The sequence below is a fragment of the Ranitomeya imitator genome, chromosome 1 (genome assembly GCF_032444005.1).
Source record: "Ranitomeya imitator isolate aRanImi1 chromosome 1, aRanImi1.pri, whole genome shotgun sequence".
NCBI lineage: Eukaryota > Metazoa > Chordata > Amphibia > Anura > Dendrobatidae > Ranitomeya > Ranitomeya imitator.
Genome location: NC_091282.1, coordinates 374,610,788 through 374,624,555, shown reverse-complemented (window position 1 = coordinate 374,624,555; position 13,768 = coordinate 374,610,788). Strand labels below are relative to the sequence as shown.

The following is a 13,768-nucleotide window of genomic DNA, read 5'->3' as shown; positions in this document are numbered from 1 at the left end:
CCTCTCTCATCTTTTTAAGTGGGAGAACTCGCACAATTGGTGGAGTGTTTTTTCAACACTGTATTTCACTGCCGAGAATAATGACAGCCGATGCACAATGAACAATCTATTACTAATTGTTAGGTTGCATCTGAAGTGAGGTTGGCCTGTGTAAGCAGGTTATTAAATAACTGCCAACTGGCAAACACTTTGCTGTCTGGCGGTCGCTTATAGGGGTTTTCCCATGAACAAAAGTTAATTTTAATTAATAGATCTTGGAATAATAATAACTTTCACAATTGGATGTGTTTAAATAAAATGTTCCTGTGCTGATATAATCTTATACATGTGCCCCTGCTGTGTAATGGCTGTGACAGTGCAGGAACATGGTCTGATCATACCACAGATCCTGGGCAGGGGAGGACGGAAAAGAGAATACAGACATTACAGCAAGGGGATTGCAGCAGCTGATTCTTTTTGTGAGTGAAATGGTTTCACTACTTGTTTTTAACCCTTTTCTGACATTAGACGTACTATCCCGTCGAGGTGGGGTGGGCCCGTATGACCACCGACGGGATAATACGTCATATGCGATCAGCCGCGCTCACGGGGGGGAGCGCGGCCGATTGCGGCCGGGTGTCAGCTGACTATCGCAGCTAACATCCGGCACTATGTGCCAGCAATGGTCACGGACCGCCCCCGGCACATTAACCCCCCGGCACACTGCGATCAAACATGACCGCAGCGTTCCGGCGGTATAGGGAAGCATCGCGCAGGGAGGGGGCTCCCTGCGTGCTTCCCTGAGACCCCCGGAGCAACACGATGTGATCGCATTGCTGCGAGGGTCTCTTATCTCCTCCTCCCTGCAGCAGGCCCGGATCCAAAATGGCCACGGGGCTGCATCCGGGTCCTGCAGGGAGGTGGCTTACCAGCGCCTGCTCAGAGCAAGCACTGGTAAGCCTGCAGGAGTGCACATCAGATCGCTGATCTGAGACAGTGCACAGCAAAGTGTCAGATCAGCGATCTTACATTATAACATGATGTTCCTTCCCCTGGGGCAATGTTATAGTGTAAAGAAAAAATATTCACATGTGTAAAAAAAAAAAAAAAAAAAAAAAAAATCCTAATAAAATATATATATATATTGTTCCTATAAATACATTTCTTTATCTAAATAAAAAAAAAACAATAAAAGTACACATATTTAGTATCGCCGCGTCCGTAACGACCCGACCTATAAAACTGTCCCACTAGTTAACAACTTCAGTAAAGACCGTAAAAAGAAAAAAAAAAAAAGAGGCAAAAAATCCCCCGCTTTATTATCATACCACCAAACAAAAAGTGGAATAACACGCAATCAAAAAGATGGATATAAATAAGTATGGTACCGCTGAAAATGTCATCTTGTCCCGCAAAAAACGAGCCACCATACAGCGTCATCAAAGAAAAAATAAAAAAGTTATAGTCCTCAGAATAAAGCGATGCAAAAATAATTATTTTTTTTCTATAAAATAGTTTTTATCGTATAAAAGCGCCAAACATAAAAAAAGATATAAATGAGGTATCGCTGTAATCATACTGACCCGAAGAATAAAACAGCTGTATCCATTTTACCAAACGCGGAACGGTATAAACGCCTCCCCCAAAAGAAATTCATGAATAGCTGGTTTTTGGTCATTCTGCCTCACAAAAATCGGAATAAAAAGCGATCAAAAAATGTCACGTGCCCGAAATTGTTACCAATAAAAACGTCAACTCGTCCCGCAAAAAACAAGACCTCACATGACTCTGCGGACCCAAATATGGAAAAATTATAGCTCTCAAAATGTGGTACCGCAAAAAATATTTTTTGCAATAAAAAGCGTCTTTCAGTGTGTGACGGCTGCCAATCATAAAAATCTGCTAAAAACCCCGCTATAAAAGTAAATCAAACCCCCCTTCATCACCCCTTAGTTAGGGAAAAATTAAAAATTAAAAAAATGTATTTATTTCCATTTTCCCATTAGGGTTAGGGCTAGGGTTAGGGCTAGGGTCAGGGCTAGGGTTAAGGCTAGGGTTAGGGCTAGGGTTGGGGCTAGGGTTAAGGCTACAGTTAGGGTTGGGGCTAAAGTTAGGGTTAGGGTTGGGGCTAAAGTTAGGGTTTGGATTACATTTACGGTTGAGAATAGGGTTGGGATTAGGGTTAGGGGTGTGTCAGGGTTAGGGGTGTGTACCATTGGGATTAGGGTTAGGGGTGTGTTTGGATTAGGGTTTCAGTTATAATTGGGGGGTTTCCACTGTTTAGGCAAATCAGGGGCACTCCAAACGCGACATGGCGTCCGATCTCAATTCCAGCCAATTCTGCATTTAAAAAGTAAAACAGTGCTCCTTCTCTTCCTAGCTCTCCCATACGCCCAAACAGAGGTTTACCCCAACATATGGGGTATCAGCGTACTCAGGACACATTGAACAACAACTTTTGGGGTCCAATTTGTCCTGTTACCCTTGGAAAAATACAAAACTGGGGGTTAAAAAATAATTTTTGTGGAAAAAAAAGATTTTTTATTTTCACGGCTCTGCGTTATAAACTGTAGTGAAACACTTGGGGTTCAAAGTTCTCACAACACATCTAGATAAGTTCCTTGGGGGATCTAGTTTCCAATATGGGGTCACTTGTGGGGGGGTTTCTACTGTTTAAGTACATTAGGGGCTCTCCAAACGCGACATGGCGTCCCATCTCAATTCCAGTTAATTTTGCATTGAAAAGTCAAATGGCACTCCTTCACGTCCGAGCTCTGCCATGCGCCCAAACAGTGGTTTACCCCCACATATGGGGTATCGGCGTACTCAGGACAAATTGTACAACAACTCTTGCGGTCCATTTTCTCCTGTTACCCTTGGTAAAATAAAACAAATTGGAGCTGAAGTAGATTTTTTGTGAAAAAAAGTTAAATGTTCATTTTTGTTTAAACATTCCAAAAATTCCTGTGAAACACCTGAAGGGTTAATAAACTTCTTGAATGTGGTTTCGAGCACCTTGAGGGGTGCAGTTTGTAGAATGGTGTCACACTTGGTTATTTTCTATCATATAGACCCCTCAAAATGACTTCAAATGAGATGTTGTCCCTAAAAAGAAATGGTGTTGTTAAAATGAGAAATTGCTGGTCAAATTTTAACCCTTGTAACTCCCTAACAAAAAAAAATGTTGGTTCCAAAATTGTGCTGATGTAAAGTAGACATGTGGGAAATGTTACTTATTAAGTATTTTTATATAAATAGGAGAAAAATTGGAGTAACCAATAAATAAGTAAGAAAGTACAAAATTTATTTAAAAAAATCAAAGAAAAACACATATAATAAAATTGTCAATCAGGACAAGAACACGGAAGTACATACAGTAGTGAGGTGCACATGGGAGTTCAGAGGTAGTACATCTATGGCTACTTTCACACTAGCGTTTTTTTAAATCCGTCACAATGCGTCGTTTTGCAGAAAAAACGCATCCTGCAAAAGTGCTTGCAGGATGCGTTTTTTCCCCATAGACTTCTATTGACGACGCATTTGCGATGAATTGGCACACTTCGCATCCGTCTTGCGACGGATGCGTCGTGCTTTGGCGGACCGTCGGGAGAAAAAAACCCTACATGTAACATCTTTTTCTCCCGACGGAACTCCGCCCCCACCTCCCCGCACCTTACAATGGGGCAGCGGATGCGCCGGAAAAATGCATCCGCTGCCTCCATTGTGCAATGCAGCAAACGCTACCGTCGGAATCTCTCCCCGACGCATTGCGACGGGGAGATTCCAACGCTAGTGTGAAAGGAGCCTAACTGATTTACATTTGAATGTTTGTCCATGTGCTAGGTAAGTAGAGCCAAAAATAAGGCACAGTAAATAAAGCCCAAGTATTGTATAACAATGCGGGGATCCACAGAAGCAGCGGGAGCTCTATAGCAAGGTTTAAAGCCAAAAGTAAGGCAAAAAAAGTAAAGGGACTGTAACATAAATTAAGGGCAAAACTTACCAGGCCCAGTGCACAACACTAATCAGATGGTAATGAGCCCCAAATGATGGCGGGTGACCCCGACGTACGTTTCGTGTCTATGCCAGACACTTCCTCAGGGGGTGTGATGTAAGTGTGAATAGAAGGACCTTATATTGCCATGACAATGGGTCACAGGGTGTATCACATGATTGTGATCACCCTATGAGAAGTGGCGCTGTCGGAGCGTGCGCAGTGCGTCCCCGCAGGTCCTAGCATCCAGACAAAGCGTCAGGCATCACTGTGCATGCGCCGCATTTTTTTGCCTTACTTTTGGCTTTAAACCTTGCTATAGAGCTCCCGCTGATTCTGTGGATCCCCGCATTGTTATACAATACTTGGGCTTTATTTATTGTGCCTTATTTTTGGCTCTACTTACCTAGCACATGGACAAAAATTCAAATGTAAATCAGATAGATGTACTACCTCTGAACTCCCATGTGCACCTCACTACTGTATGTACTTCCGTGGCCTTGTCCGGATTGACAATTTTATTATATGTGTTTTTCTTTGATTTTTTAAAATAAATTTTGTACTTTCTTACTTATTTATTGGTTACTCCAATTTTTCTCCTATTTATATAGTTACATTACGGAGTCAATAAAATATTGTGAATGTGGGTTGATACTACGTAGTATCCCCACTTTTGGCATATTAAATATGCAATGGGGTTTTTTTTCTTCTGTGTCTTATTAAGTATTTTGTGTGACATATCTCTGTGATTTAATTGTATAAAAATTCAAACTTGGAAAATTGTGAAATTTTCTAAATTTTCGCCAAATTTCCATTTTTTTCACAAATAAACACAGGTAATATCAAAGAAATTTTACCACTATCATGAAGTACAATATGTCACGAGAAAACATTGTCAGAATCACTGGGATCCGTTAAAGTGTTCCAGAGTTATAACCTCATAAAGGGACAGTGGTCAGAATTGTAAAAATTGGCCCGGTCATTAATGTGCCAACCACCCTTGGGGGTAAAGGGGTTAAACAATATTTTACTTCAAAGAAATAATTATTTTTTAGAGCCCCTGCTGTCCTGTCTGTATTCTCTTTGCATTCTCCCCTGCCCAAGAGATGTGGTATGATCAGACCATGTTCCTGCCCGGTGAGACACAGCCATTACACAGCAGGGGCACATGTATAAGATTATCTCAGCACAGGAACATTTTATTTCAACATCCAATTGTGGAAGTTATTATTATTCCAAGATCTATTGATTAAAATTAACTTTTGTTCTTGAGAAAACCCCTTTAATGCTGCGCATCTCACAGTATACAGTAAATGGATCCTGTAAATGGATCTGATCCTCAGATTTCAACGAGATTGGAAAACCATCTACTGTGTATGACGGACGGAGTCCTGACTCTCCCCGACAATAGATGATGGAAGAAAGAAGGGTCAGCCATGTTGGAAGTAAAGTGTATGGCCAGCTTTTGTTACTTCTATAACCAGATGAGAGAAAGGTTTAGCTCTGTCATTGTAAACCATGTTATGTGATCATTTACTCATGTTTTGTTTCTATTTTATAGAACGGATTCTTTCCTGCCAGCACAGTTTTCACAGTGCACTTCTCTTTATCTTATAAAACCTACAGTATACTTCTTCTGTTCCTTTTTCATGCTGTTACTAATACCTGTACAATATCTCGTCTCACTGCTTTATAGAGTCTTTGAACAATGTAGCCGTAAAGTTCTGATGACCCACTGATCAGCTGAATAAGGTGCGAAACTGCATCATCACGAACACTCTCCCCAGCCTGGAAAACAGTAGACAAATGAAAAAAAAAAGTTATCTATGCAGTATATTACTTTCTATTTCTGTAAAATAAAAATGTTACATACTTATTTTGATGACACTTAGGTCAAATACTCCACTTCAAAATCGAATGAGTTTAGGACAGGTCTAACATATATGGTACATGTCTCCTACTAATAGAAACGCACTGAATCAAGACCTCTGACAGTGAAGGACTACTGTTGTGAATTCTGTTGTCGAACTCCCTCCTGTGGTCGTGAATGGTACTTCGGCGAGTTCTGTCTATGGGCTCCCTCTGGTGGCTATGAGTGAAGCTGCTGCTTCTGAGGTTCCTTACACAGGTGACGTGGTTTATCCTTTGGTTGGCTTCTCTATTTAACTCCACTCAAATCGTTACTCCATGCCAGCTGTCAATGTTTTAGCATTGGTTCAGTTCGCTCCTGGATCTGCCTGGTGACCTGTCTTCTCCTGCAGAAGCTAAGTTCCTTATTGTTATTTTTGCTCATTGTTTCTTTGTCCAGCTGGTTATCCTGATTTTGTCTTGCTAGCTGGAAGCTCTGGGATGCAGAGTGGCACCCCCCGCACCGTGAGTCGGTGCGGAGTACCCTTTTGCACACTCTGCGTGGTCTTTTGTAGGTTTTTGTGCTGACCGCAAAGATTCCTTTCCTATCCTCTGTCTATTTAGTAAGTCTGGCCTCCCTTTGCTGAAACCTATTTCATTTCTGCGTTTGTGACTTTCATCTTTACTCACAGTCATTATATGTGGGGGGCTGCCTATTCCTTTGGGGAATTTCTCTGAGGAAAGGTAGACTTTATTTTCTTCTCTAGGGCTAGCTAGCTCTGAGGCTGTGACGAGGCGCCTAGGGAGCGTCAGGAGCGCTCCACGGCTATTTTTAGTGTGTGCGATAGGATTAGGGCTTGCGGTCAGCAGAGCTCCCACATCCCAGAGCTCGTCCTGTATGAGTTTAACTATCAGGTCGGGTGCTCCTAACCACCAGGTCATAACATACTACATTCATTATAGTGATAATGCGCAGTGTCCTCCCCGAGATGATCCAAACTTGGATCGTCTATATAAAATTTGGTCAGTGGACACTTCAGCACAAAATTAGCTGAGGCGAACATACCCCAGAGGGATATCACTATAGATGAATCTCTAGTTCATTTCAAAGGGAGGCTAAAATTCCGACAATATCTGCCCAGTAAGACAGCCAGGTACGGAATAAGACTATACAAACTGTGCGAGAGTACCTTGGGGAACACCCACAGATTTTGGGTCTACGAGGGTAAGAACAACCAGATTAACCCCATTGAATGCCACCCCCCCATCCTGGGGGTGAGTGGGAAAATTGTGTGGGAATTGCTGCACCCACTGCTGGATAAGGGTTATCACCTCTACATTGATAACTTTTACACCAGCATCCCGCTCTTCAAGACTCTCGCTGTCAGAGGTACAGTTGCATGTGGCACTGTGCGAAAAATACAGACCTCCCAACACCGTGACAACAACTCCTTTGTCACTGTTTGTGGGACCACAACACAAGTCTCAAAGCCAGATTGTATCTTGGATTACAATCGGTACATGGGGGGTGTAGATCTTTCAGATCAAGTCCTCAAACCATACAGTGCCATGTGAAAAGCCAAAGTATGGTACAAAAAATTGGCCATGCACATTGAAATCCGAAAGGACACAACTTACCATTGTGAAACCTGCCCTGAGCAATCTGGCCTTTACATTAAGGATTGCTTCAAATGTACCAACACATCCACAAATTAATAAAATTATTTTATACCCTGTTGCACAACACACTTTTATAATCTGATGTACCCTACACATCTTACACATAACACCGCATTATAATTTCATACACCAGTAAAACCAAAAGCATTATAACCATTACTATAAAACTATGCCTCTAGATAAATTCCTTCAGGGGTGTAGTTTCCAAAATGGGGTCACACAATTCTATCAAAGTGTGCAATCCAAAACGTCACTCCTTCCATTCCGAGCCCTGCCGTGCGCCCAAACAGTGGTTTTCCTTCACATATGGGGTATTAGCGTACTTGGGAGAAATTGCACAACAACTTTTTCAGTCTATTTTCTCCTACTACCCTTGTGAAAATAAAAAAATGGGGCTCAAATTCATTTTTGTGAAAAAATGTGTTTTTTTTAATTTTCACGACTCAATTTTATAATTTTCTGTGAGGCACTTGGAGGTTCATGGTGCTCACCATATATTTAAATAAATTGCTTGGGAGGTCTAGTTTCCAAAATGGGGTCAATTAGAGGGATTTCTACGGGGTTCTGCAAACGCGACATGTCTAGATAAGTTCCTTGAAGGGTCTAGTTTCCAAAATGGTCTCAATTGTGGGTGTTTTCCTCTCTTTAGGCACACCAGGGGCTCTTCAAACGCGAGATGGCATCTGCTCTCAATTCCGACCAATTTTTCTTTCAAAAAGTCAAAAAATTCTCTTTCCATTCCGAGCCCTGCCATGCGCCCAAACAGTGATTTCCACCCTCATATGGGGTATCGGCGTACTCACGAGAAATTGCACAACAACTGTTGTGGTCCTTTTTCTTCTGTTACTGTAACACGCCAGGTAACCGGTTGTTACAGTGATGTTGCCTTCCTTTCGGCGAGGGCAATATCATGTTTGGAGGCAAGGAGGATTTCCTTTTACCAGGTAACACACCTACATACAACACATTCCGAATCCAGGCCAGAAGGGGGAGCTCTGAACCCGGATTCAGGGGATCTTCCCTCAGATAGTTATTTCCTGGTCTGGAGGAGGAGTTAGTCAGTTGTTGAGAAAAGAGTGAGGACAGAGAGCAGAGACTGTGGGGGTGTGCAGCCACGTGTGAGCTGCAGCTCCAGGAAAGGAAGATAACCTGAAGGGTTGGATTGTAGTGAGCATTAGAGGAAAGGAGCACAGGAGCAGGAATGGGCTTAGAGGGGAACTGTGACCGGGCACCCTCAGTGCCGAAGCGCAGGAACCGGGCACCGGGAGCCTGAGGCTGTGTTGTACTCCAGGTCACATGGCAGAATCGGAGGGCATAGGACTTTATGTAATTTGCCCGCACTTACACCTGAAGGTGCAGCAGCACACTGAAAGTCCAGGTCATGATAGAGACCCTATAAAAAGGCTCACACTACCCACCATACGGGTAACTGTCCCAGGACAGGAGAGAGAGGACTTTGCCAGCAAGCTACAGGCAGCAGGGACCTTGCATACGAGTGCGGGTAGGAATGCTTATGGACCTCACCTGGGAGAAGGATCAACCTTTGCCTCCAGGCCAACCGAACCATATCACCACCTGTTCCTGGTAGCCTGGACTGTGGCTGCTTACAACCAGTAAACAAGGTAAAGATGTTACAATCTTGTGTCCTCTGTTTATTTGCCGGCACCCACCATCCCTGCCAACACACACTGGAAGCCCTGGGGACCCTGATTCACCTGTGGGAAGCGTCACCATCTTTGCTGCAGTAACATCACCCCAGAGGACCCCTTTAAGCAGCGTCGGTCACCTCTGACCCGAGCACCACAGGTGGCATCATGAACACAAACTTTATTACTACTCCCTTTAAAAGACCTTTCCCTGTAACTGGGCGCCCAGGGCCATGGACCGGGCCGCAGCCACCGTGACATCCCCTTTAAGTGCGACCAAACCGGTACCAAGTGTCCCACTGCCCTTGCGGGCGTTCCATTACCTTGTGAAAATAAAAAAAATCAGGGCTGAAAGATCATTTTTGTGACTAAAAAGTTAAATGTTCATGTTTTCCTTCCACGTTGCTTAACCCTTATAGCTTCCTAACAAAAAAATGTAGTTTCCAAAGTTGTGCTGATGTAAAGTAGACATGTGGGAAATGTTATTTATTAACTATTTTGTGTGACACCACTCTCTGATTTAAGGACATAAAAATTAAAACTTTAAAAATTGTAACGTTTTCAAAATTTTCACCAAATTTCCATTTTTTTTCACAAATAAACGCAAGTCATATCAAAGAAATGTTACCAATATTATGAAGTACAATATGTCACGAGAAAACAAACTCAGAATCAGTGAGATTCATTGAAGCGTTTCAGAGTTATGATTTCAGAATGTGATAGTGGTCAGAATTGTAAAAATTGGCCCGGTCAAGAAGGTTAAGACAGGCTTCGGGTAAAGGGGTTAAATAAAGCTGCTTTGTTTTTGACATTTCTTGACAAAACTTTATTGACATAGTCATTTGCGGATCCCATGTGCTTTTTATGCAGCGGAAACACACATAAAACTTATGCACAATTCTTACCTGCAGAATTTCCGCAACTAATGTAAGCACAGAAATCTCAACGTACCCACGAGAGAAAATGACTTGCTGCAGATATGAAACACGCACCGTAGGTAGTTTACTCTGAGTAAATGAGATTTTTATAAATCCCATCCACTTTGCTGGAACTGTAAGTTGTTGCATTTTTGAAGCAGCAAAAATATGTAAGGTTTTGATCCACTGTAATTGCAAGTATAATAAGGAAATCCAGTTTTTCAATTAGAGATGAAGAAATAGCCCATCACCAGGTGCATTTTTGAACGGTCTCATCTCTTCATCCACGTGTGTAGGAGACAATTAATTATTGTAGGATATAATATTGACTATTTTTTAAAGCCAGTGGACCACTACTATTTAAAAGCACATTTATATTTAATTCAACTTGGAGGGGTAAAAAAAGGTTATGCCACACAGAGATTAGTGGTAAACATAAGAAGGAAAGTTTATATGAATATTTATTTTTGGCCTAGAAAGAATGTGTAAGGCCGGGGACACACACAACGTATAAAATAACGGTCCGTTTTTGACGGACGAGAATCGCACAAATGTTACCAAAACAGTGATCCGTGTGCAGTGCGAGGATGCGATTTTCTCACATCAAATGATCCGTATGACATCCGTGTGACATCCGTATGGCATCCGTATGGCGAGATTTTCTCACACACTTGCAAAATGAGCAAATAATGGCTGAGCCTTTCCTGTCACCTGCCCAATACTTGAGAATTTCTCGCAAGTCACACTGATGGTCCGTGTGCTGTGCTATTTTTTCTCACCCCCATAGACTTTCATTGGCGATTCTCGGCCGAGATACGCGGACAATCGCAGCATGCTGCGATTTCACTCGGATCCTGAATACGGCCGAGAAAATATCGGATGATGGGAACTGCCCCATAGATTAACATTGGGACGAGCGCTATGCGTTTTTTTATCGCATTACACTCGTCCGTATTACGGTCTAGTGTGACCCCGGCCTAAGAGTGGGAGTAAGAGATTTTGGACCAAGATTTGTCATGAACCATATGAGAGAAGAAATAGTAGTAGGCAACACATCTGGAATGTCAAGATACACTTACAAGTGCTTCTCACAAAATTAGAATATCATCAAAAAGTTAATTTATTTCAGTTCTTCAATACAAAAAGTGAAACTCAAGTATTACAGGTGCATCTCACAAAATTAGATTGTGGATACTTCACATGAGACCTTGGAAATCAAGGTCCCAGAGTCTGGAGGAAGAGTGGAGAGGCACACAATCCAAGCTGCTTGAGGTGTAGTGTGAAGTATCCACAATCAGTGATGGTTTGGGGAGCCATGTCATCTGCTGGTATAGTCCCACTGTGTTTTATCAAGACCAAGGTCAGTGCAGCCATCTACCAGGAAAATTTAGAGCAATTCATGCTTTCCTCTGCCAACAAGCTTTTTGGAGATGTAAACTTAATTCTCCCGCAGGACTTGGCACCTGTCCACTCTGCCAAAAGTACAATACCTGGTTTAAAAGCAACAGTATCACTGTGCTTAAAGGGACACTGTCACCTGAATTTGGAGGGAACAATCTTCAGCCATGGAGGCGGGGTTTTTGGGTTTTTGATTCACCCTTTCCTTACCCGCTGGCTGCATGCTGGCTGCAACATTGGATTGAAGTTCATTCTCTGTCCTCCATAGTACACGCCTGTGCAAGGCAAGATTGCCTTGTGCTGGCATGTACTACAGAAGATTGTTCCCTCCAAATTCAGGTGACAGTGTCCCTTTAATAGCCCAGCAAACTCACCTGAACTTAACCCCATAGAGAATCTATGGGGTATTGTCAAGAGGAAGATGAGAGACACCAGACCCAAAAATGCAGATGAGCTGAAGGCTGCTATCAAAGCAACCTGGGCTTCCATAACACCTCAGTAATGCCACATGCTGATTGCCTCCATGCCACACTGCATTGATGCAGTAATTGTTCCAAAAGGAGCCCAGACCAAGTATTGAGTGCATTTGCTGAACATACATTTCAGTAGGCCAATATTTCAGATTTTAAAATCATTTTTCAATCTAGTGTTATAAAGTATTCTAATTTACTGAGATAATGACTTTTGGGTTTTCATTGGCTGTAAGCCATAATCATCAACATTAACAGAAATAATCATATTAAATAGATCACTCTGCTTGTAATGACTCTATGTAATATATGAGTTTCACTTTTTGTATTGAAGAACTGAAAAAATTATCTTTTTGATAATATTCTAATATTGTGAGAAGCACTTGTATATTTGATGTATCATGTTGCCTGTCCAGGGAACGTATTGTTGCCGCATAATAATTCTTGACTATTAGGAATACTCAGGCTTTCATCTGACCATAAGGAGTACAGGTTGGAACTGGACAATCAGGGGCACATAGTATACCCTAACTCACTCAGCGGTACACGGTAGAAAACAGGAACACTGTCTCTTTAAATCTTAGCTTGGTTTATTATATGGTGGCATAAACCAACAAGTAGGGGAAAGTAAACACGGCCCTAAAGGCAAAAAAACAGGAAAACAACAAAGAAAACAAAATGCAGTTCTGCTGAAAAAAGACTGCCTCTGGAGCCCAGCTATTTAAGCCCCAGACCATGTGACTCCTCCCTCATGTGACTGAACACATGACTGTGACATCACACAGGTCCTGTTAGCACTCGGCAGTGACGGGTCTGCAGGTGGAGAGGAGGTGGACGTCCTCTCACCCACTCTATGGATGTCCACATAAAAGCCAGTCCATTTAGGCAACCTAGCTTAATCCTCACAACACTTAGTGTGCTGGAGGAAAATACTCTGGGTTTCACATATCTGATGCCATTAAGCAAAGTGACACATATCTACCTCCAGTACTTTACCAGTGACTTTGTTACACCTACTAAAGAGATACAATTGATTTATGATGTAACTTTATAAAGAGTCCTAAATAAAAAAAAATATTGAGATATAATATTCAATTTTGACTCTCTGGATACGACTGATCCATGTTTGTGATTCCTTAGTTATCATTGTAAATAATGATTGATGATGATCTATCAAGTCAGTGGATAATAGGAGGGAAATCAGCAGCACATAAGTAAGTCATGAGCTGAGGTTATATCAATTACCAAATATTTCACAGATTGTTTTGACCACTGAAGCAGGAAAGGAATCCTGTATTGAATGTTGTATTTCCAAATGGAGATTGATGTTCATTGCTACTGATTGTTTAAATGAATAGTAAATCCTGATATAAATGCCAAATCTGACAGGAATAAAGAAGCAATCAATATATATTTTTTAACCCCTTCCCGACCTTTGACGCCACGTAGGCGTCATGAAAGTCGGTGCCAATCCGACCCATGACGCCTATGTGGCGTCATGGAAAGATCGCGTCCCTGCAGGCCGGGTGAAAGGGTTAACTCCCATTTCACCCGATCTGCAGGGACAGGGGGAGTGGTAGTTTAGCCCAGGAAGGGTAGCTTCACCCCCTCGTGGCTACGATCGCTCTGATTGGCTGTTGAAAGTGAAACTGCCAATCAGAGCGATTTGTAATATTTCACCTATTATAACGGGTGAAATATTACAATCCAGCCATGGCCGATGCTGCAATATCATCGGCCATGGCTGGAAATACTAATGTGCCCCCACCCCACCGATCGCCCCTCCAGCCCCCCGATCTGTCCGGTACACTGCTCCGGCTCCCCTCTGTCCTGTGC

General features: G+C 42.4%; 1 protein-coding gene across 1 annotated transcript in view; it reads right to left on the bottom strand.

Moving 5' to 3' along the window:
* Positions 1-13,768, bottom strand: part of AP1G2 (adaptor related protein complex 1 subunit gamma 2) — a 108,332-nt gene that overhangs the window by 32,921 nt on the left and 61,643 nt on the right. Inside the window, exon 14 of the mRNA XM_069761801.1 lies at positions 5,639-5,761. Within this exon, the coding sequence (XP_069617902.1) occupies positions 5,639-5,761 (123 nt within the window). The remainder of the gene's footprint in view (positions 1-5,638; positions 5,762-13,768) is intronic.